The sequence below is a fragment of the Hippichthys cyanospilos genome, chromosome 12, assembly GCF_059441005.1.
Source record: "Hippichthys cyanospilos isolate Australia breed blue-spotted pipefish chromosome 12, RoL_Hcya_1.0, whole genome shotgun sequence".
NCBI classification, from domain to species: Eukaryota; Metazoa; Chordata; class Actinopteri; order Syngnathiformes; family Syngnathidae; genus Hippichthys; species Hippichthys cyanospilos.
In genome coordinates this window covers 1,429,436-1,451,690 of record NC_142380.1, presented here as the reverse complement: position 1 = coordinate 1,451,690, position 22,255 = coordinate 1,429,436, and the positions used below count along the sequence as shown (strand labels likewise).

At 45.7% G+C, this 22,255-nt stretch overlaps 5 protein-coding genes and 2 non-coding genes across 8 annotated transcripts; 1 reads left to right on the top strand and 6 right to left on the bottom strand.

Moving 5' to 3' along the window:
* Positions 1-680: 680 nt before the first annotated feature.
* On the bottom strand, positions 681-4,163 carry rabggtb (Rab geranylgeranyltransferase subunit beta). The gene is made up of 9 exons (XM_088429543.1): positions 4,063-4,163; positions 3,690-3,797; positions 2,771-2,968; positions 2,593-2,698; positions 2,069-2,121; positions 1,885-1,995; positions 1,685-1,810; positions 1,453-1,602; positions 681-1,372 (listed from the first exon to the last, which is right to left on the bottom strand). The coding sequence occupies exons 1-9, from the start codon at positions 4,063-4,065 to the stop codon at positions 1,232-1,234; spliced, it is 996 nt and encodes a 331-aa protein (XP_088285669.1). The 5' UTR covers positions 4,066-4,163; the 3' UTR covers positions 681-1,231.
* A 463-nt stretch (positions 4,164-4,626) lies between these two features.
* LOC148414316 (uncharacterized) lies at positions 4,627-7,150 on the top strand. Its single transcript, XM_088429830.1, has 2 exons — positions 4,627-4,849; positions 5,388-7,150. Exons 1-2 carry the CDS (start codon positions 4,702-4,704, stop codon positions 6,377-6,379), a joined length of 1,140 nt encoding a protein of 379 aa, XP_088285956.1. The 5' UTR covers positions 4,627-4,701; the 3' UTR covers positions 6,380-7,150.
* A 45-nt stretch (positions 7,151-7,195) lies between these two features.
* acadm (acyl-CoA dehydrogenase medium chain) lies at positions 7,196-11,212 on the bottom strand. The gene is made up of 12 exons (XM_088429829.1): positions 11,103-11,212; positions 10,725-10,839; positions 10,165-10,262; positions 10,013-10,082; positions 9,847-9,947; positions 9,653-9,733; positions 8,926-9,056; positions 8,743-8,851; positions 8,376-8,516; positions 8,205-8,300; positions 7,765-8,013; positions 7,196-7,665 (listed from the first exon to the last, which is right to left on the bottom strand). The coding sequence occupies exons 1-12, from the start codon at positions 11,115-11,117 to the stop codon at positions 7,594-7,596; spliced, it is 1,278 nt and encodes a 425-aa protein (XP_088285955.1). The 5' UTR covers positions 11,118-11,212; the 3' UTR covers positions 7,196-7,593.
* Positions 11,213-11,811: 599 nt separating this feature from the next.
* On the bottom strand, positions 11,812-14,171 carry rps8a (ribosomal protein S8a). The gene is made up of 6 exons (XM_088430352.1): positions 14,128-14,171; positions 13,310-13,416; positions 12,993-13,092; positions 12,637-12,812; positions 12,328-12,457; positions 11,812-11,957 (listed from the first exon to the last, which is right to left on the bottom strand). Exons 1-6 carry the CDS (start codon positions 14,129-14,131, stop codon positions 11,848-11,850), a joined length of 627 nt encoding a protein of 208 aa, XP_088286478.1. The 5' UTR covers positions 14,132-14,171; the 3' UTR covers positions 11,812-11,847.
* LOC148414314 (small nucleolar RNA SNORD38) lies at positions 12,531-12,597 on the bottom strand. Its single transcript, XR_015867530.1, has one exon. It is a non-coding gene; the product is annotated as a small nucleolar RNA SNORD38 (small nucleolar RNA).
* LOC148414313 (small nucleolar RNA SNORD46) lies at positions 13,168-13,274 on the bottom strand. Its single transcript, XR_015867531.1, has one exon. It is a non-coding gene; the product is annotated as a small nucleolar RNA SNORD46 (small nucleolar RNA).
* Positions 14,172-14,877: 706 nt separating the features above from the next.
* hectd3 (HECT domain containing 3) lies at positions 14,878-22,070 on the bottom strand. Of its 2 annotated transcripts, none has more exons than XM_088430129.1 (19): positions 21,936-22,070; positions 21,224-21,656; positions 20,877-21,130; positions 20,195-20,330; positions 20,002-20,123; positions 19,806-19,919; positions 19,645-19,727; positions 18,908-19,073; positions 18,744-18,825; positions 18,047-18,229; positions 17,735-17,956; positions 16,607-16,720; positions 16,427-16,516; positions 15,986-16,192; positions 15,776-15,905; positions 15,459-15,533; positions 15,292-15,379; positions 15,148-15,216; positions 14,878-15,068 (listed from the first exon to the last, which is right to left on the bottom strand). In XM_088430129.1, exons 2-19 carry the CDS (start codon positions 21,572-21,574, stop codon positions 14,984-14,986), a joined length of 2,571 nt encoding a protein of 856 aa, XP_088286255.1. In that variant the 5' UTR covers positions 21,575-21,656; positions 21,936-22,070; the 3' UTR covers positions 14,878-14,983. The 2 variants fall into 2 exon arrangements, with proteins under 2 accessions (XP_088286255.1, XP_088286256.1); XM_088430130.1 differs by having other exon boundaries at positions 15,304-15,379.
* Positions 22,071-22,255: the final 185 nt, after the last annotated feature.

Below are 22,255 nucleotides of genomic sequence, written 5' to 3'. Positions count from 1 at the left end.
CAAGGGGTTGTTTTATGACATGATTGTCATTGCCGAAAGCATACAACAGTTTTTGATGACAACGTCCGGAAATGGTTTGGTTTAAAATGAGTCAACAAAAAAATCAACACAATAACCACACTAAACATTTTCTTTTTTTACACATCTGTAAATAGCGACTTAATAAAAAGTCTTACATTGTGCATGCTGGTTGGTCGTTCGAAAATACTTTTTCGAGAAAATATTTTTTTTTAGAAGAAAACGCACTCTAGATGGTTGTTTAAAAAAATCCTTACTATTCGCGGTTAAAAACACCTTATTATACATGGTCGTATTTTTTTCCTCCAATAAAACATCTTCCTTTAAAAAAATTATCCTATTTTTTTCAACGCATTATCATACAGTACGTGTTTTTTTTTTAACTAAAAAAATGTGTACAATAGTGACATCTGCTTGTACAGAGCAGCACAGAAGCGACGTAAATATGTTACACGTCGTTGGTCGTTTTTTTTTTTTTTAAAGCCCTTCTTTAAGAAGAAAACGCCTTAATCCACATGGTTGTCAGTCCTTACTATACGGTGTCATGTTTTTTTTCTTTTAAATATAACCTGCCTTCATTTTTTTCCCCCCAACGCATTACTGTAGTGTACGTGGTCGTTTTTACATCAGCGCCATCTGCTGGTGCATAACAGGACAGAAGCAACATTCAAACATTTATTGCTGACGCAAATAAATTACATATTCGTAATTGCAAAAAAAGAATATTTTTAGACAGAAGAGCCAAAAACAGGGGGCTCTCGGGTCACAATTTAATCCACGTTAGTCAAGACAAGAGCCTCGTATGATTTGTGTCAAACTCAAGGCCAGGGGGCCAAATCCGGGCCATCACATCATTTTTTGTGGCCCGCAAAAGCAAGTCATGCCAGTTTTGTTGCAAAATTTTAACTTGTCACATATATTAACAAAGTTGAGAATATTTTTGGGCTCGTTTTGTAACAGTAATTTCAACAATAATTCAATAGTTTTTTCTCAAAAAAAAAAAACCGCAAAAACAAACTGATTTCAAAAGTACTAAGCCCACAATTTGTTATGTGCACTAATAATAGTAAGAGAGGATTTCAAATGGATTTGGTTCGCTCATCATACGGGCCCAACGAGGGAAGATGAAGCTCGAAAATGACTCGCACCAAAAATGAATTTGACACCTCGCGCCACAGGAATGTCGGGTGAGCAAGACGCGGGCGGGCGGAAGCTAGTCGAGGAGCTCGGGCTTCAGGCCCAGCCTCCGCAGCACGTCCTCGGGCATGCACAGCACGGGATTGACCTCCTTGATGGCGTCGTCGCCCAGCAGCGAGAGGCCGGCGATGCCGAAGAGCGTGTGGAAGGGGTCCGCCTGCGGCCCGGCCCGAGAGGTGAGCGGGCGAGCCCGGGCGGTCGGCGGCGCGCTGCGCTACGCGGCGGCGGCGGCCCCACCATGTCTCCCGGGCGGTCGGCGAAGCCTCCCGTCTCCTCGTCCTGGCAGGCCAGGATGAAGGCGCGCAGCTTGTCCTTGTCGATCCAGTGGAGCTTGCCGATGATCCGCAGGGACGCCAGAACCCACCAGGAGTAGCACACGTCCGGAAGCTGCGTCGCAAAGGACCCCGCCTTATTTCGCAGGCTCGCCGACTTGAAAACCTAAGCAGGACTTAGGACGGCGGCGGGGAACCTTCTCCGGGCGGCCGTTGAGGCCCCCCGACGGCAGCTGCCTCTCGCACAGCCACCAGCCCAGCAGGTCGGCCTTGAGCCGATGCAGTTGGCCCGTCAGCGACAGGAAGCCCGCGCAGCAGTAGATCTGGGCGGGACCAAAAAGTAAAACGCCTCAAGACCACGGCGCGGCGGGAAAGACGCGGTCGGGACGGCGCCCACCTGCCCGGCGTGAGATTCGGAGCCGGGCCTGCAGCCGAAGCCGCCGTCAAAGTTCATGCAGGACAAGACGAAGTCCACCGCCTTCTCCGCGTCGATGGCGTCCATCCTGCCCTTTTGCGAGAGGGGAGACGGGGACGGCCCTTTTAGGGACGCTGCCTCCAGCGCCCCGCGACAAAACACGCACCAGCAATGAAAGGGTGGCCACCGCGCAGAAGGAAAACCGGGTGTCGATTTCTCCTGCGGAGGCAAATAAAAGCTTAACACTGTTTCCAAACCTTACGAATTTAAAAGCCTAAGCTTGTGGCTAAGCCCCAATTTAGCGAGGTGCTGGAAGCCCAAGCATTCTTTGAAAGCCTCACTCTGTCGTTTCAACGGAATTGAAAAGTGTGTTGAAAGCCTAGCGTTTTTAGCGAATCCTCATTGAAAAGCTTCACTCTGTCCTGAAAGCCTGAAACTTGTCTTGAAGCTCGAACTTACAAGCCTTCGCCTATCCTGAAAGCCTACTTGAAAAGTGCAACTCAAAACCCTAATCCTGTCGTAAAGCCCCTAATTCCAAACCGTAACTCTCGGCGCTGTTGTGAAACCCTCTTGGAGGCCTAACCTAAAAGCCGATTTCTGTTGTGAAATCTCGGAAGCCTTTCTTGAAAGCGTCTTGAAAATCCTCCCTTGAAAGCCTACTACGCCAAGCCTGCGTAAAAATCCTCGTACCCCATTTATCTCCGGCGAAGGATCCGTCGTCCTGCTGCAGCCCTTTGACGTACTCCACGATTTTGTCCACGTCCAGCACGTCCAGGCTGTCGTACAAGCACAGAATCTGCCGGCGGAGGAGGACGGGAAAGGAAAAAGGCAGAAGAAGAGGTCGGCGCACGCAAGCGCGTTGCCTCACCTGCACGGCGCTGAGCGTGTAGAGCAGGTGCGGGTCGTGCCCGACGGCGGCGCCCACGCCCCCGCAAGGGTGCTGGCACTCCTTGATGAAGTCGACGATCTCTGGGCGGTTCATGCGGGGCAGCTGGGACATCAGGTCCATCACCGTCAGGCCCCAGTAGACGCCGCTCATGCGCAGGTACTCCGACAGCGTGTACTCCTTATGACCATAAGGACGTTAGGATGGGATTTCACGCGACTAACTTATCCGATCCCAAAGACGTGGATGTCGGGCCGCAAATGGACCCCGGGCCGTAGTTTGGACACCGCTGTCGTAAACCAACATGAACAACCGCCCTCGCGTGGCCAGGAAGCCCAACAACATAGAAGGGGAAACTAAACTGCTCTTGCCATTTTCAGAAGTCAAAATGTCTTGGTTCTACTTGATTTGATAACTTAATTTCACGTAGAACAAATGCCTTTATGAAGACATTTTCTATTTCCTGCAGACCAAAAATGACCACATGTCGAAGACGTGAATTTCACATGGCCAACAAGTGATACGTGATTGGTCGTTTCCTGAACCTCGAGTCATTTCCAGAAAAATGTGTTTTCAGAAATGAATAATTGTACTTGAAAAATGGTTTCAAAATAGTTCAACACAAAATGTTAATATAAAGTATGGAACCCCTAATCATAGACTGAAACCTAAACCCAAACGCTAACTTGAAACATTAACCATGCTTATAAACACTCCAATTAAAATTTGTAGTTTGAAAACCTTACTTCCAACCCAAAACCCTTGATTGACACCAATGAGTAAGCAGGCTGTGTCTCTGGAGGATATGTGAACCATTAGCAAATGTCACAGCCTAATAAGACAGTCGTAAGCCTGGCTCAGGTCCCGAATTTCTTTTGTCGGAATATGTTTTGCAACTCACATAGTCGTCCTTTTTGGAGCCATAAGCAACGATGTAGTCGGCATGTTTGTCCAGCAGCAGAGTTTTGGGGGCGTCGGGGCTAATGAAGACGTCTTTCACTTGAGTACCCTGACAATAACACAAAAAGAGACCTTTAACATGCATGGCTCGAGCACGTCAATGCAAAAAAAAAAGAAGAATCGGAATTCATTGGATACAGCAGCGTATGATCAGAGTGCATGCTAGCTAAACGTGCTAGCATTTCTAGGCGTCGCCTGGATTGCTTGACAAGGATCGATTTGAATTAAAAAAGCAATAGCGATGCGCTCAATCGCTTTAGCTGCATGTTACCAGTCGAACTTTACAACGCAACAGACAGAGAAATTCTGTTTACCATGCCGAATTTTGACGCATGATCAGTCTGGGGTGCTCTACTCTTATTCGATGGTTGTCAACAATGGTGACAGGTAAGCCTGGGAGAGGAGGAAAAAAAAATATAAGGCACTTTGCTGCCACTTGTGGCTCGGAGGCCAAAGTGCAAGTGTAAGAAAGACCCGAAACTTTCAAAAAAAATCATAGCGTTTACCCTTACAAAGTCTTTTTACAACGATTAAAAAAGGGAATAAATGTGAACTGCTCTTTCTACGAATGCCCCGAAGACGTGTTCCATTTCCTCTCTAGATTGTGGAAGGATGTTTGGATGGTTCATTTTAACCCAGACCCAGTTGAACATGTATCGTTTGGCTTCATTAAAAGCTGCCATTTATGTACTTATTTTAATGCATATGTTCTATTACGGTTAGGGTTATTATTTTAAAATCTCACGTTAACTCTTTGAGATGTATCGATTGTTTTTTTAACATACAGTAATTGCAAATCGGTACCCAGTGGAAGAGAAAGCATTGCACACTCCAGGACAGTCGGTGGCGGTATGTTCCAAAGCCCCGTAACCCGGCAATAAAGGGATAGAAGAAGAAGCGCACAAAGACGATGCCAATCTAAGCGTTGAAGTGTCACCGCCAACGCCGTGAAAATGTTGAAAGAGTTGGTGAGGCAGCGACTTCTTGAGGCCGCCGATGACATCTTCGGGCTGTTTGAAAGAACCATCGCCTCCTACGAGGAGCAACTTTACCGAGCCAGACAGGAAAGCGAGCGACAAAAACAACAACTAGATGCTGTTTGTAAGTCTCCAAATGAAAGTGTGATCATGCGTCGATGATGTGTTCTTTAAGGGCACCGCGTCATAATAGAACAATTGTTGTCAAAGCGACTCCACGGAATTTCATTGTCGACCTTCTGCAGTGTGCGGTGCCTTCAGATAAAACGGGACTTGATTTATGAGGGAGGAAAGGTGCACTTTACTCTGTAAATGTATGCAACATTCGCTTAACATTACGGCTTTTCTTCTGCAAAACAAGTGTTTTTTTTCTTTGCAATGTTGCCCTTTTGTGCTTTGAAAAAAATAGTACTGTATCGCAAATGTGACGTCACACACTTCCCAAATAGTAAGGACTGGACTTTTTTGTGATGCAAGCGCTAAAGACTCGCCAACTCTGCGGTGACCAACCTACTGTCCGCGGGCTGCTTCTGGCCTGCAAGAACGAATAAACTGAACCGCATGATGATCTCGTGAAGCACTGAGAAAATCAAGTGGGGACGTACCCCTACCGCTGTCCATAATTGTGCCTTGCGAGTAATAACAAGTTTTGTGCCCCGTAGATGTCCAACTGCTGATTAATCGCCAGGAAGAGCGTCCCCCTGAGCCGCAGCAGGGCAGTTCCACCTTGGAGAAGGAGTGCCCACATCTTGCCAAAGAGCAAGATCCGCAGCCCCCTCATGTGAAGGAAGAAGAGAAGGTGCCGCAGCCGCCTCATTTTACGGAAGAAGGGAAGACTCCGCAGCTGCTCCCGATTAAGAAAAAGGAGAAGGATCAGCCCCTTTACGTGAAGGAGGAAGTGGAGGCAGTTGACGTCAGCAATGTGACGCTGGCCGGATTGTCTGCGCGGAGTGACGACGACCGAGATGAACCTCCCGACTCGCCGCTGCTTCATCTTCGCCATCCGATCAGAGAGCATTCCGGAGGATCGCCGTCCGCCGACCTCCCGGTTCCGATGCCAGACGCGGACGGGATCAAAGAACTTTGTAGCGGCGGAGCAAAGTCGGCGGGTCACGGAGAGAGAGCGTGGCAGACGCATCCCAAATGTTTCACCTGTGCGGTTTGCGGGAAAATGTTCCTGAAAAGGAATTGCATGCTCATGCACGAGAGAACCCACAAGGGGGAAAAAATGTTCAAATGTTCATTTTGCGGGAAAACCTTCTCTCTGCGCTCACGGTTCACCGCGCACAGGAGAACGCACAAGCAAACCAGCCGATTCAGTTGTTCCATGTGCGATAAGAGTTTCATTCAGAAGGCAAGCTTGGAGTCGCACATGAGAACTCACACCGGAGAAAAACCCTTTAGTTGCTCCGTCTGCGGGAAAACCTTCACTCGAAAAGACTGCATGGACACGCACATGCGAACCCACACGGGAGAAAAACCTTACGCGTGCTCATTTTGCGGTAGGGCTTTCACGCTTAAGCCAAACATGGTTAGGCACATGAAGATGCACACGGGGGAAAAACCTTTTAGTTGCTCAGTATGTGGTAAAGACTTCCTACACAAGGCGAACATGGACACGCACATGAAAAAACATGTGGGCGAAAAACCTTAGCGTTGCTCATTGTCCTCCACAAGACAAACATGGACAAGAAAAAAATGTGGGCGAAAAACCTTAGCGTTGCTCATTGTCCTACTCGGGCAAACATGGACATACACGTGAAAAAAATGGTGGGAGAAAAACCTTGGCATTGCTCATTGTCCTACTCAAGGCTCAGACACGCATGAAAAACACATGGGAGAAAAACCTTAGCGTTGCTCATTGTCCTACTTAGCATTGCTCATTGCGGAGCAAAAGCTAACCTAAGTCAAAGTAGGAAAATACACATAAAAAATGAGGAAAACCGTAATGTTGCTCATTGTGGAGAAAAGGCTTTTCTTGCACGTGGAGTTTAATTACACAACACAGGCAGTCTTGATGCCTCTGAGCAAATCCTCCTGCCACTCGAATTTATTCAGTTGATGTACATATATATATATATTTCACAGGAGTCAAAATATATATTTTAAAAGTACATAACCACCGTAAAACAGAACATGACTTGAAAGTGCACGGATCTATCAAAATCCTTTTGAATAAACTTGAAGTTGTAGCGGCATCCCTGGACATGTTCAGTGACTTCATTCAGGTTCTATTTTAGACTCATCTGCCAAAGAATTTTGCTGAAGATCAATGGCCTTTTCTAACTTTGCCGACGTCTGCTGCAGAACTTTAAATCCCACAACCACTTATTCCATAGCCAGTGCACTACATGATCAACGTTGAACATGCCTGTGATCAAATAGTTTCAAAATGTCAAAAAAATAAATAAAAGTGATGTACATACTTTGTGTTTTGAATGCGAGTTACACTTAGGGACTGAGCCATTGGTAAAATCATAAGATTTTATTTCAAGCTTTTTTAAGTACAAGTGAACAAAGAGCAACAACATACACTGATATCATTTGTAGCGAAACAATGAAGCCATGATTTTCTTCCTCTGTACATACGATTTTCATTATAACATTCCTGTGCAGTTTGTCACTTGAAGGGTTTTCGACTTTCTGGAGTCCTTTGAGCAAGGCAGTCGGGTGACATCAAAGGCGAGGGAAATGCCAAGACAAAAGTTATTTCGCATTACTTATCAGTGGCATTGTCACACATTGGTAGAGAGATCAATACCATCAGTCAGTCCACAGGTGGTGGTGTGTGGTTTTTTTTTTTTTATATATATCTACTTTGTTTCGGTTGGACGCCAAAGATTTACAACACAAAAAAAGTCATACGTTTTATTTCTTGGCTTTTGCCAGGTGCTCACGAGCAACAATGAGCCTCTGGATCTGAGCGGTGCCTTCGTAAATCTACAAAACAAAAAGCAGAAAAAACATTTAAAACAAGTCAACAGAACCGTCAACATTGATTCAGCCCAAACAACCGGTCAAGGGCGCGGGCGTACCCACCTGGTAGATCTTGGCGTCGCGCATCAACTTCTCCACGGGGTACTCGCTGTTGAAGCCGTTGCCGCCGAATATTTGCACGGCGTCCGAGGCCACCTGGTTGGCGATGTCGCCGGCGAAAGCCTTGGCGATGGAGGCGTAATAGGTGTTGCGCCGGCCGCGGTCCACCTCCCAGGCGGAGCGCTGGTACGCCATGCGAGCCAGCTCCACCTTCATGGCCATCTCGGCCAGCAGGAAGGAGACGGCCTGGTGCTGCCCAAACGCCACGCGCGTTTCAAAAAGCACGTCGACGGCGCTATTTATCAAACGACTCAAAAGGTTTGCCGGTTTAAATAACCACTATTTCCCGTGACGTTACGAAACTAGATCTTCCTCTAAAGGGACTTTGACAACCCGGCCCTTAAGTCTTTCCATTTATCCGTACGGTCGGCTTGAAAACGAACCTCGGCGATGACTTTGCCGAAAGTTTTCCTTTCCAGTGCGTAAGCGGTGGCTTCGTCCAGCGCCCTCTGAGCCAGCCCGGTGGCTCCCGCCGCCACCTGTGGAACATGGGACAATTTAAGGCAAGGACGCGCCGCGCCCCGGTAAGAACATTTGGGCGCGGTGTGACTCACGGGCGGCCGGGTCTTGTCGAAGGCGCCCATGGCGATCTTGAAGCCGGCGCCCTCGCCGATCAGGACGTTGTCCTTGGGAATCCTCACGTCCTCGAACGTGATGCCTCGTGTGTCTGAACACCTCTGACCCATGTTCATTTCCTGGGGCCCCAAGGAGGGAAAAATAAAAAAGAAGCTGACTTCATCGAATAGGAGCACACTGACTTTGGGAGCACGCAGCCAGACGGTCAACGTCAGTAGTAAATAGTCCAAAAAGATAGTATGAATGCATTCACTGGGCGGAACAGCACAGGTGAATGAATAAGTTCCATTGTTGGTAAATAAAAGTTGGAAAAGCAAGATATGTCAGGGTACGTCAACATCTTACCTTCCTGCCTACTTGAATTCCGGGCGTGTCGGCATCCACAATGAAGCCGGTGAAGGCCTTGTTGGTGGGACATTTGGGATCCGGGTTAGTGCGGGCCAACAGGAAGTACCTTGGCAGAGAAGATGGCGTTAAAAGACAGGCCGGGAGAAGATAGACGGCGGCTTGATTATGCGCCCCACACACCAGTTGGCTTTGCCGCCGTTTGTGATCCACATCTTTTGGCCGTTGACCACGTACTCATCGCCGGTCTTCACCGCCCGCGTCTTGACGCCCGCCACGTCCGAGCCCGCCCCCGGCTCGGTGACACAGTATGCCTACGGGAAAACCACGACATCATTATGATCAAAGAGCTCTTAGTATATTGAAAGTTTAGAGGTTGAAACCTGAGCCCAGTTATCATCTAATTTTCTGTGATGCCAGAAAACGAGAGATGACAGAAACTGTAACATTTCAAATTAAGAGCTAATTAACTGGAACAGGAAGCAATTTATTGATGAACTGTGAAAAGTTACCCCAACATCCCCATACCCCATCATCTCTCCTCCTCAGCTGTGGGACCAAAACTAAACGACGTGGATAAAAATCACTGTGTATTTTCTCTGGCAAAGGCGGTGCGAATCGCTCCCGTCTTGCTCTTGTCGTCTTAAACAAACATCAAGCAGTTTTCATCTGCATGGGTGGGGGTGGCGGTGTGAGAGCGCATAATAAGCAAGGAATGCTTGGAAATGCATCATTGAAGGAAAATAAAACGACAAGAGTGTTTAGGGTGAAAATCGACATCGGAACATCGTTTAAAACTCCAAAAAGTTGACTTTTCATGTTGTAGCCCATTTAGGTCACCCCCCCCAAAAAATAAAAAATAAATCTATAGCATGACGAGGGTTCCAGTATGAAATCCAAATGTACTTACGCACATGAGAGGCTCCTCAGTCATCCTGCCCAGATATTTCTTCTTCTGTGCCTCATTGCCCGCAATGATAACGGGCATTTGCTGTAGGGGAAGGAGAGGCTAAAATCCAACTGTTTACTAGTCACACAGCACGTTTGAATATGTTTTTATTTGCTTGCGAAGGAGCAAACACGATGATGGTGAAGAGGTCTTACTCCCAGAGAATTTGCCTCAATGGCGGTTTGGACTCCCGTGCAACCGTAGGCCAGCTCTTCCGTGATGAGGCAATTGTCGAAGATGGACAAGCCCATTCCACCTTTGTTTAGATCAAATGCAATCAATTCAAATCTGAAACGTTGTAAACGCAACTTGCAAACTTACCGTATTCCTCCGCTATGTGGCCATTCATCAGGCCGAGCTCCCATGCTTTCTTGATGATGGGCACAGGGTACTACGAGGCAAAATATCAAATCAAATCAAATTGTCGTGCTGGAGTCGATCCTATATGCGGGGACATCCAGGAAGTGACTCGCCTCGCCGGTTTTGTCGTAGTGCGGCGCATGCGGGACAATTTCCTCGCGCGCAAACTTGCGAGCCAGCTGTTGGAATTCTCGCTGTTGATCGGTCAACTCTGCGGGACACACGGCATGAAAAAAAGGTTGACAGACAAGTGAAATAAGAAACTTTTCCAATTAATTGGCAATAGATTTTTATTTTCTACTTTGCGACTTGCTGATTTTAGATGCACGATTTAATGTTCATGCAAATAAGGCAAAACATTTGTTTTTAATATAAACTTATTCAGACCTTTTTAGCAGTAAAAAATAGATATTTTGTATGATATCATGTAACATTTAATGCAATTTATTACTTACATTTACATCTCTGTAAAGCTTTGATTCATATTCAACATTTCTCAAGTGATTTTCCCGTCATGTTGAGTCTTTTCCGGAAATTGCTTTTTAAGGCTTCTGATTGGCTTTCTTGGGTAAGTTTCCCATTTTGCGACTGGATAAAGGCGTTTCTTAATTAACCAAGGAAATCCAATAAAGGAATATTGGACAAAAACTCTAAAGCTGTCGAGACTACCCACCAAAGGAGAAGCCGTTGGCCGCTGCAGATTTCTCGCCGGAGACGTTGGCTGCGGCGGCGGCGGCACTGGAGCTCTGGAGCCGAATGACACCGCAGCGAACCCCGGTTCGGAGTACCTGGAAGTAGTGGTTGCCAATTACAGTTCAGTCCGGTAGTGGTTACTAAGGTTAGAACAATAGTTCGGTTGCGGTACGGATAACACTTGAGACATGCTTGGACGTTAAAGGGAACGTTGTAAACAAGCTAACGTTAGCCACTGTCGTACTTTGTTAGCTAGCATGTCTGGACATTCACTTCGTTGACGCGCCATTCTAATTCTACGTTCTAAGTTCACAAAAAAATCCCAGCTCGGGTTTGTTTAAAATGATTTAACGCTCACCTTATTCAAGAGCATGTTTGCTGCTTCAAATCGGACGACACCACAACACTCGACAGCTCAGCGTCACTCGAAATATGACCGCCGCTCGTCCAATCACGGCTGGACGTCAGGTCACGTGACCCTCAATTGGTTTGGGGAGCGTGAACTTTCCCCTACTACTCTACCTCGTTTCATAATCTTTTCCACCCTTCATGTGTCTTCTGTAACACTTTTACCTGCAGCCAATACAAACCGAGGTTCGAAAAGGCCACGGATGTTGTGCATTATTTTTACATCTTAGATGGCCCAAAAACGGGTATTTTTTTTGCAACATCACGGGTACAAAAAATGGCAAATGGAATAACCATAAAGATGTCAGTTTAGCATGATATGACGACACAGTTCCAATTAGTCCATTTTGAAAGATAGACTTAAGTATTAGATTTTTTTTCATGGCAGTTTGGCGTTTGAACTTGTTCACAAGGTCACACTGGCAGGAGAGTAGCACAGGCAGGCTAAGGACTTTCCCAACATTCCGTTCAAGGGAATTTAGGCTTCTTCAATGACATTCTTCAACTTGCACATTAATACCTATCAAACTAATGTTCATGTGAGGAAAACATTTCATTTTTTATAGTAAACCTCAGCCTTAATATTCACGCCCCTCCCCCTCAATATTTCCATTGCATTAAGGATGATTCTTGGAGAGTAACAACCAGGACCAACGAGAGACATTTAGGTTTTTTTTTATTGGCATACGAAACACTTATTTGCCTTTCTTGGCCTTGATCTTCCTCAGGTAGAACTCGAGTTCTTTGCCCTCCAGGATGTAGCCATCTGCTCGGCCACATTGTCCTGGTCTGGAGGCGATGCAAGCTGCAAAATGGACAAATGTCAACATCGCATGTGCTCATAGTTCAGGTAGTACCGTATTTCTCAGACTAGAAGACAACTTTTCTCATTGTTTGAGCCCCGCGGCTTATGTTTTGGTGCATGTATGAATTATGTGCTATGTCCTTGTATGTTCACACACTTTATATATACGGGTTATATGACTATATATATAAAGACCTGCTGCTTATAGTTTGGCAAAGCAACTTTCCCCCCCCTCAATTCTTGATAGTGCAGCTTATAGTCTGAAAATTACGGTAATTGTTATTCCACAAACACAATACTGACTGCTCTGTTCAGGCTGGGGGTGGGGTTTCAAATGAGGGTTTGAAGCTACAATAAATAGAAGGCTCACCAAGCAGTTTTCCCTGCAGGAACTGCTCCTCCAAGAGCGAGCTGATCTTGGCCATTTTTTTACGCTCGTCGTACTTCTTCTGCGTCTTCTTGGACCTCTTCTTGTTCAGGACCTCTTCCTCCTCAGGAGTCTACAAGATAAGGGTTGGCCACATCTTAGCCCTCTTGTATAACGTCGGGAATATCGGCTCGAGATGTCAAGTCTTTCTCAGAGTCTTCTCTTACATCCCTTGCATTCAGTAGCAGAACTGGACAGTTATCTTCACGGAAAGACGACAGACCTGACGGGTCGACCGGCGTGGCCACTCACCAGTTTGGCTCCCTTCTTGCGTCCCAAAGGAGTGGCGTAGTGACCCTCGTACCACTGCCTGTAGGGGAGGCTGTCAACAAGGACGATGCAGTTTTTCACCAGGGTCTTGGTTCTGACCAGCTCGTTGTTGGAGGCGTTGTAGACCACGTCAATGATCCTGGTTTTGCGCGTGCAGCCTGTGTAGGATGAAATGTTTATTATTTATTCAACTAACAAAGTAAATCACTTTGTTTTTTATAACAGTAGTCATAATAGAAATGTTCTCAGCCTCTAAAATGATCAGCAGTTGTACTCAGTAGCAGAACTGGATAGAGATCATCACAGAACATCTCATTGAAGGACAATGAAGGACTTACACTCAGAGCCCCATGAGAAGTTGCCAACGTCCAGTCTCAGGGCGCGATACTTCTTGTTTCCACCACGGACCCTCACGGTGTGGATACGGCGAGCGCCAATCTGAAGAGAAACATTTATTTAAAATACTATATATCAACAAAATCCTGTTGAAACTTCACTATTATTTTGGAAAATTGCGTGTCAGTGTAACTATGACGAGGCCTAGCACGGGTATGTCCAAGCTTTGCACCAAAACGGTGCAAATAAGACATACCTAAGGTCCAGTTTTCATCACTCACATGAAATTCAGGGATGAAGGCACAGTTGGTACATTTACCTTGGTGTTGGCAGGAGGTCGTCCCAGCTCATACTTCCTCTTCTTGTGGTAGGGCTTGCGTTTGCCGCCGGTTTTGCGGCGTTTGTGCCAGTTGTCCCTCGAGATACCTGGGAAAATATTACATTTTTGCATTCAAAAGTGTGGCCGGTGTAAGGACACACACGCTTAACACCATTAGACGATGCTTGAGCAATCAGTTCTCCAAGGTAGGTGGTCCACATCGTGTATTTGGAGTTTGCATTAAAAGCTTCATCATGTCACTCAAGCATAGTGACTACAACACGGCATCGTGTATATATATACAAAGGGGCGTTATACTAGTTCGAATACCAGTCTTTATATCAGCAGGAAACTTAACATTGGTGATTGAACATATTTAGAAATGAAAAAAGAGACGACACGTTGTAGCTAATAGGAGCTACACGACTGGTCACCAATGCGAACATCCAGTCTAGTAAGCCTGCTAACATTCACAAGTGCCTACCGGCTTCTACGTGACTAAACAACCTTTAAAGTCATCAACACATTCTGTCAAAATACCTGAACGTCTCCCAAAAACACGCAAACAAGCGTGCAAAGCCGCAATTCGGCATCTAACGCTTGAGACGCGGCTAGCGAGAAGCCATCTTGGAGCATTTCACGTTCACGGAAATTACTTCCTAAAAACATTATCACCTAAAGGCGCAAAAACAAATTTAAAAAGCATCGTCTCAAATTGTGTTTCGCCCAAATATATCTGCAACTAAGTTCGAAAATCTTCGGATAAAACGACAGATGCACTAAGATTCACCATACCACCCAGATATGAAAACACGTACCCATTCTCAAGCGCCGGCTAGAAAGAGGGAGCGCAAAGGATCTTGGGAAGGTTTGAAACCATTTGTCTCGCGAGACTTCACACCGTACAACTCGCTTAGGCGTTTGCCCCTCAACATTTTACAAAATATCTAAAACATGTACGTGTAAGACGTACGCATGTTAAAAATATATTTTCTATATTTGATTAGTGATTAGTTTAATCACTGGCCACTTTCAGAACGACAACATGACGAAATCTGCAAAAGTTTTCTGTTCAATAAATACAAAATATGAAATACAAAACATTTGTATTGACGTTACAAAACTGTTGAAATTTTTTTAAAAATATGTTACTTATGAAGTCTTTATTGCAATTCATTACAGCTTTGACTAGTTCTGTTTAATGTATTTTTTTTCAATAAATGTACTTTACATGAAGTCTTACAACTAACCAAGATAGCTAAATAAAAATATAACTATTAAAAATTCAAAACAACCACTACATTTTTCTCAAAACAATAACTTTTTTGTCGTCATGAGGACCAACACAGAATTCTAATTAACATTGCATTTATGGATTATAAAGTAAGCAGCTAAATCCAGAATGCCATGTTTCTTCAAGTGCGGCTGAATAGAACTTATTCTTGTTGAAAAGTTTGCATTGAAACAAGTGAAGTTGAATAAGTAGTCAAGCTAGTTGTTGGTGTACGATGATGTCATAGTTCAAATGGTGCGCCAATCATCATACCTTATTGAGATAGACAGAAAAAAAAGTTTCCATATATATTTATTATTTTCTCTTATTTACAGCTGTAATGACTTGGCAGTAGCTCCTTTTTAAAAGTGATGAGTGCGCAGCGAAAGTCCTGGAGGAGCTCACTCTTCCCAAGGGCTGACGTCCGTGTCGATGGCTACGCAGTTGTAGGCGGCGTAGCGCAGCTTCTCCTCGCAAACTTTGGCGCTGCGGGGACAACATTCGCACGATGTTTTCGTTATTAACACGCAGGCCGAATATGTGATCTGGATGGCTGACGGCCTACCTGGGGTAGTTGGGTAAATAAAGCGTGCTGGAGCACGTGGAAGACTGCGGAAGCGCGTCGCTCTCTGAGCTAGCGGCAAATGCAAAGAGTTCAAGATGATCAAATGTCCACTCGCAAGCCTTGCAAATTTATGCTTATACTTGCCAAAATACTTGCTTGTCAGAAAAGACGTAGATGGGGGCGGGAAGACGACTTCGACCTGTCACAAACCTCAGAAATCTGCTGCGGTCCTCTGAAAAGATGGGGGGAAAAAAAAATCATCAGGTTTAACGCACGCGCGCGTTGACGATGAATAGAACGAGAAGAGTCACCGTTGGTGAAGTTGCTGAGCGCCTCCCACAAATACTGCACACGGACGTCATTTTGTTCCAGGTCCTCAAAGCAAGCTGGTCAACAAATTACAAACGCGTTAGCCTCTTTTGCACTAATATGAGGTGAACTCACTAGGGACACGGCCGTTATGGGCCCAGCCCACGTTTGACATTTTGACAAATAGCTACCATTTTCAAAAAAATTGGATGGCCGTTAAGTCCATTTAAAACTCTCTTAACCTATGAGAAATATTTGTGTTTTAATGATTTGGATCAAAAACAAAACAACAATATCCGGTTCCATCTTGATAACTCACTGAGTCGTTTAAGGGCTTCCACGCTGATCTCCGGGTCCCCGCAAACCTTCTTCTCCACCTCCTGCCAGGTGAGCAGGTCCAGAACCGCCTGCGGGACCACCTTGAGCAGCCCGGCTTGTAAAGCCGCGATCTGCAACGTCGCAAACATGATACGCTTGACACGTACGGCGCAAAATCCGAGCGCGTTGGGGAAGAAGCGTGGAGACGGACCTGCTGCTTGCTTTCCTCCAGCCGGGCCTTCTGCACCAGGCGGATGAACTCGCGGCGGTCCTCGTAGCGGACGGGCACGTTGCCGCCGCCCGGGACCAGCTCCACCATCTGGCCGTCGCTCAGCAGCGTGGTGTAGACAAGCTCCTCGCCGAAACGGAACTCAAAGGTCTCGCGGTCCATGTTGTCCATGGCGTCCAGTAGGTTGACCTGACGTGATGAGTGAAGCTTTTAGCGCAATCTGGACTCTTGATCTGGATAAAGCCGGATTTAACTTTCCAAATTCAAGATGCTTAATTTTGGTTTAAAATATATATAATTGACTTTATTTGGGTTCATCTTTCTATTTGGGTTTATTTCTCGATCTCTATATTATTTCTATAGTACAAATAGAGTATATGAAGACAATACAGGAAAAAGAAAATAGTCCAAGAATATTCTGACCAGCACAGAGTCAACAGCGTGGAAGTCCTTGCTCCAACTGACCGCCTCCCCGGTCAGCTGCTTCCACACCAGGCCGGGCAGAGCCAGAACCTGTCAGATGGGAAACGACAGCAACAACAACAATATCAAGTATGGCTGAAAATCACTGAGACAAAAGTCAAGAAGACAAGAATCACTCACCAGGAAATCTTTCCCTCTAAGCGCTGCACCCATGAGCTGCCCGATCCACTCGAACTTGTGGAATTCTTTGCAGGACGGGTTGGGGACGTAGTAGTCTCTGGCTTCCAAGGCACCCTCAAGAAAAATAAGATTGAGAAAAAAAATGAATGAAAAATTTGGGAGAAATCAAGCTTTGTTTGTTTCGTTTTGTTTGTATTTGGAGATGTGTCATGGGGTGGCTTTGTGTTGGCTTTAAATTCTAGTTTTATTCATGTTTCTGCCCTTTTGTCTTAAGTGTCTTGATAGTTTGATTGGTCCCACCTGTCCTAGTGTGAACTCATCAGCTCTATGCTCTACCAATTGTCTCTTGTTCAGGCGTTGCTTGTTGCCTAATGAGTTTGAATGTAATTTAGTTTCGCCTCTAGTCGGTTCGTTTTCCTGTCCTGTCATGTCCACCTGCCTGTTTGTATTTTGTCATGTTTACCCGCCTGCCTGTTTTTCTAGTTCTTCCTGTCCCGTTTTCCCCACGTCCTGGTTCCGTTTACCCTTTTGTTTGGATCCACAATCCCCACATCCACGACACATCTTGACTCACGGAAAAATACTGTATGCGCTCTTAGCACGCAAAGAAAGTGATTCGTTCTGTAACTCTTTTATTTTCATTGGTTTTTACTTTCTGTTTTTTTTGTGCTCATGGCCTTGGCTGGAGTGTTGAGTTGATGACCTACTTTTAGTGAAAAAAGCGCTTTCAATTTATGTTCAATACGGATATTTATATATGTTTGATACAAAATTTTATTTAGCAGATTTTCATCATTTTGTCTACAGTAAATTTGATGAAAATATATTTAATACAAATATAAAAGATAAATAATATATTAAAAAACACGGATAAAAAATAAATCTATTATTATTTCCAAATACTACCTTAACCACATTTTGCCACTTGCTGCCGAGTGAAGATGACATTCTGCACGTGCTCGATTAACAGCCATTCACGGCTCATCTTATGACATGAACGTCACATAAACAAACTCAGAAGTTAGGTTACATATGACCTGACCCTTGCGCAACACGCACCATTGTCAGCCAAGCCGAAGAGGAAAAATGTGATTTTAAAGGTACCGATGTAAAATACAGACATCATACCTGGTTGGACGTTCGCGCGAAGAAGGGCAGCGGCACGGGACACTCGGCCGAGCTGGGACACAGCTCCTCGGACATGTCGGCCAAGCTGTCCCGGAAGCCGCCGCCCTGGTCGATGATGCCCTCTGCGATGAACTTGCATTCCCACCACTGGTCGTAACGTGCAGGCCACCTGTAATCCAAAGTCTTCTCCATTTTATTGGACGGCTTCAGGCCTTCGTACACCTGCGGAATTACAAGCGCCGAGGTGACAGAAACGTTGAGGTACTTTGCTACGTTCCTCTGGCCACCGCACTCGAGGGTTTATACGCTGACCTGACTGAACACGGCGTTCTTGCAGCTGGGGTCCAGAGAGGGGTTGTCCCTGTGCTCCATGGCCAGCCGCCTGTTGATGTAGAGGCACGGCAGGAAGTTGGGCTTGCTGGTCTCCGAGTCCTTCAGGCACTGCGTGACCAGCGCGGAGCGACGTTTGGACTGAAGCAGGAACTGCTTTATGCTCTGAAAAGGCGGCAAAGAGACGCAAAGGCTATTTATATATTTATGAAAGCACTAATCTGCTTCATCACCAGTCACTTTACCGCATGCACACATGCACTTTACAAATCCTGCACAGTGAAGGAAAGATGCTACCTACATCATATTTTGCACTATCGTCCTCGTATGTATAGTTTCCTCCACTTCATCTACTCCATAATACGTTCAGAATGTGAGTGTGTTCCTTTATTAGTGTTTCAATATCACTTGCCCTATTACTGTTTTTTTTTTGTCTACTTTATTATTTGCTCTATTGTGTGAAATGTAAGTCGGCTCGAGGAAGTGAACAGAATAACAATTTCATTGTGTAGTGTTACTAAACATATGACAGTAAACTCTTGAACTTGAATATTTTATGTCATAAGTAGAGTATTATGACTTTTGAAGACATTTGCGTTATGGGAGTCCAGGCTAAGCCAACCAACGAGGTCATTGAAAGGCTTGCATATGTCCTAAGTTGGATATGTCCTAAACTCACTTTGATCTGGTTGAAGGTGCCCAGGCTATAGTCCCAAGCAGGCACAAAGTGCGCAAGAACACTGTCTAGTAGAGAAATGAACCTGTGAGAAGATATAGCGAGGGTTACTTGAACAATTTGGCCCGTATGAGCATTTTTCATTTGACTGAAGAGACGTTGACTACCTCTGAATGATCAGCGCTCGGCGGTAAAGGATGTCAGCTGGCGTCCCCTGCAGACGAGGGTAGCGCACCAAGTAGGAGGACTGGAAGACGTCGGCGTTCAGACCCAGGTCTCGCTCGCACGACGATTTGATCTTCAAGCCTCGGATGCGCACGTCGATACCCTCATCTTCCCGAAGAAAAACAGAAACAATTTGTATTTAAAGGAACGGGAAAGGTTTCTCAAGTGTGCGGAAGCTCATTAAGCTTTGAATAAAATTGGGGGATATTTTAACAAATTATTGAGTAAGATAAAGTGTTATTAGTATCTTAACTACTGTATTCCAAAATTTTTGCACATTAGGCCTGCAGCGAATGATTACTTTAATGATTGATGAAGACATTATGCAAGGAATTGTGGTTAACTATGAAAATAAATGCTTATTGTAGATTTAGTAATTTCTTTCTTTCTTTTTTTTTTTTTTTTTTTTTAATATTGGATGGTTTCGTTTTGAACTTTAGTCAGAATGTAAATTGCACGACACATTTTTTATGTTTACGTCCGAGACAAAGTTTTGCTATAGTGAAAAGTCCCCAGTTGTGAATATTTTCTGGCTGCAAATGTTTTTTTGCCGAGGGGTTTCATAAGCTGAATTTTTTGCAACACGAGGCGTTAGTAAGTAGTACCACTGGATATATATTGGCTGAAGTAAGGACCACCCCCCTCACTCCAGTCGATGCATGTGAAAATGGAAACTCACCTCGGCATTCCTCAATTCGGACCTCGATGACTGGCAGGTGGGATGACATGTCTTCCAGCACGCAGATCTCCCCAATCAGGTTGCTGCAGACGGAGGTGGTCAAAAGTGCAACCTCGTATTGGAGTGATTCTGCATATTGAAGCGCGATGCTATGTTTTTACTCGTCAATGGTGACGTCGCTCAGCTTCTTGAGGGTGTCCCCCTCGCCTCCGTACACGGTCACCCTTTTTGGCATGTAGCTGTCATCTGTGGAGTCCACCGTCAAAATCAGCTTACTGTGACGCGAGGAGAAAAAAGTTGCATTTGAAGCATAACAAGAAGGTGACGCGGGTTTGGCTGGTGGCGTTGGCCTCTCACTTGACAACGGTGCCCCTCTTCATGTGAAGGCGTATCCAGTGCTGTCCCTGCATGCCGTCGCTCTCCCAGTAGGTTTTGGTGTCGCCGTCCGTCAGGCTGTTGACGCCGCCGCTGGGATCCTCCTAGCAAGGACGGGAGGCTTCGGGATTCACCAACTGACTGTCTTCAAACATTGGCCCGGCGCGATCCTCACCGAACACGAGGAAACGTCAATACTGGTCACGCTCTGCTTCAGGCTGCCCAGGTTCTCGTCTTCTTTGCCGATGTGGTCGTAGTAGTAGTGCACCAGGTCCTCGTCGCATTCATACGTCCACGTCGGGGGGACGTAGCTGAGCATTGGAAGGCAATGTTTCATTGGACCGCATTTTACATGAGTGATTACTGTCCCGTATTTGAGTCCATCTGTTTGCCCTCTTAAACACCATCGGGTTCAAAAGAGTCACAAAGAGTACCGTATTTTCCACACACTATAAGGCGCACCAGACTAGAAGGTGCGCCGTCAATGAATGGCCCATTTTAAAACGGCTTTCATACAGGGCGCACCACATTATAAGGCGTATAGAGTAGAAGCTACGGTAATGGCTGTGTTTGCGTTATGCTTCTACTACATGGAGCTGCGCAAAAGTGAATCAAAACAAAACGATAAGAGAATTCAGTCAAACTTTTCAATCAGCAATTGGCCCCTGTGCCCAGTAAAGGGTTAAAGAATATATTTATGATTAAATTAAATATTAAACTTACACTTTTTTAATTTTGTTGATTTAAAAACAGTTCCTGGATTTATTTTACAAAATCGCGCTTTCTTTTACAAAAACTTGCAGTTTGTGTACTGTGTCCCAATGTAAATTGCAATAGTGCAGCGCTACAATACTCACCGCAGTTTCTCTACCGCAGCGGTGTCCGGCTCTGCTATTTTGGGTTTGCATCCGAGGAACATGGCGTTCTCCACGTCCACCACCTGCTCCCACCTGTTGCACGCCTTGTGGTCGTAGCCCAAGAGCTGCTGCTGTCTGCTCACCGTCTCGGGGGACTCCACCGGCACCAGCCTGTCGCCGCCCTCGGTGTGCTTGCACACCAGGATCCAACCTTCCTCCAGCTCCTGCCCGGGACGGTGCTCCTCCAGCTGCTCCTGGACACGAGAACATACAAGTTCTTTCTTGAGACCGTGGCGAAAAACAAAACAAAACACACAAGCAATGTGGACACACTCTTATTTACTTACCTTATTTACTTTGACCCAGAGGCCTTGGCTATTACAGTACTCCTCCCCTGTGGTCCGGATACAAGTCCCTTTTTTTAGCTCAATAGTATACTTGCATAGTTTCTTGTTCATCGGACTCTGGTGAGGACTGTCAAAGACTGATAGCACCGTCTTGCCGGATCCCCCCGTGGGACCCCCGGAGGCAGCGGCGCAGGAGCTGGAGGACGAATCCTTGCAGATTTTATAGCACACCTCCTTAGGCACATAACACAGGCTTCCGGGGAGCGGCTCGCTCTTCTTGAAGCACTCAATGCAGCGATTCAAAAAGCGAATCCGGCCGAGCAGCAGGTGCGGACTGTCTCCCAGAGACATGATGATGCTGGAGATGGATGCAAGTGGCGGTCAGATGATGACATGGCCCCACGGTCCACCCTGTGAGCGCTGGGATCCCTACCTGTCAAACGAAACAAAGAGGAAAATTCGAGCTTCGACAACACAAACGCGGCAGCCGCAGGCGGGGCGTAGCTTTCGAGCTCTCACACCGAGTCTAAAGGTGAATCGGTGAGCAAAGTTCTTACTAACGTGTAATTCAGTCTTCGAGAAAGCTAACACGGCTAGCTAGCGATGTGCTGTAAATAGAGCAGCCCGAGAGTCGCAAAAGGTACTAACAACGGAACATAAGTATAAAATTCAACAAATAAACACTCCATGAACCCGGTGTTATTTTATATACCGTTATTGGCCACCAGCGCTTTAGTTTGTTGAATCCATAATGAGGTTGTTGATTCAGTGGATACGTGACCGTGGCTACGGAAGTGCCTTGAGACTTTTGCCCCCCTCAGCTTTCCGTACTTCAAATTATTAGGTTATTTGCAATCCTTTTTGTAGCTTAGTTATGCTTTTTCCTAGTCCAAACATGTAAAAATAAACTTTAAACAATATAATTTTAAAATTACTCGTTTGCTCATGTTGCAGTTGGAATACATTCGTTGTTACCACTACAGAAACACGTATACACGTTCAAAGTGAAATCTAAATAAATGTACGAGTGTA

Coding starts and splice junctions, on each gene's coding strand:
- rabggtb (XM_088429543.1), bottom strand. Junction 2,699..2,770: donor ACACGCTCAGCGCCGTGCAG/GTGAGGCAACGC, acceptor CTCCGCCGGCAG/ATTCTGTGCTTGTACGACAG. Junction 1,603..1,684: donor TCAACGGCCGCCCGGAGAAG/GTTCCCCGCCGC, acceptor TTTGCGACGCAG/CTTCCGGACGTGTGCTACTC.
- LOC148414316 (XM_088429830.1), top strand. CDS start 4,702: ATGTTGAAAGAGTTGGTGAGGCAGCGACTTCTTGAGGCCGCCGATGAC. Junction 4,850..5,387: donor ACAACAACTAGATGCTGTTT/GTAAGTCTCCAA, acceptor TGTGCCCCGTAG/ATGTCCAACTGCTGATTAAT.
- acadm (XM_088429829.1), bottom strand. Junction 10,083..10,164: donor ACTACGACAAAACCGGCGAG/GCGAGTCACTTC, acceptor TTTGCCTCGTAG/TACCCTGTGCCCATCATCAA. Junction 8,014..8,204: donor TCGGCAAAGTCATCGCCGAG/GTTCGTTTTCAA, acceptor GCGTTTGGGCAG/CACCAGGCCGTCTCCTTCCT.
- rps8a (XM_088430352.1), bottom strand. Junction 12,813..12,992: donor CTTCTCATGGGGCTCTGAGT/GTAAGTCCTTCA, acceptor CATCCTACACAG/GCTGCACGCGCAAAACCAGG. Junction 11,958..12,327: donor CCTGCAGGGAAAACTGCTTG/GTGAGCCTTCTA, acceptor TCCATTTTGCAG/CTTGCATCGCCTCCAGACCA.
- hectd3 (XM_088430129.1), bottom strand. CDS start 21,574: ATGTCTCTGGGAGACAGTCCGCACCTGCTGCTCGGCCGGATTCGCTTT. Junction 19,728..19,805: donor AGCGACGTCACCATTGACGA/GTAAAAACATAG, acceptor CTCCGTCTGCAG/CAACCTGATTGGGGAGATCT. Junction 15,217..15,291: donor TCTGACAAGCAAGTATTTTG/GCAAGTATAAGC, acceptor ATTTGCCGCTAG/CTCAGAGAGCGACGCGCTTC.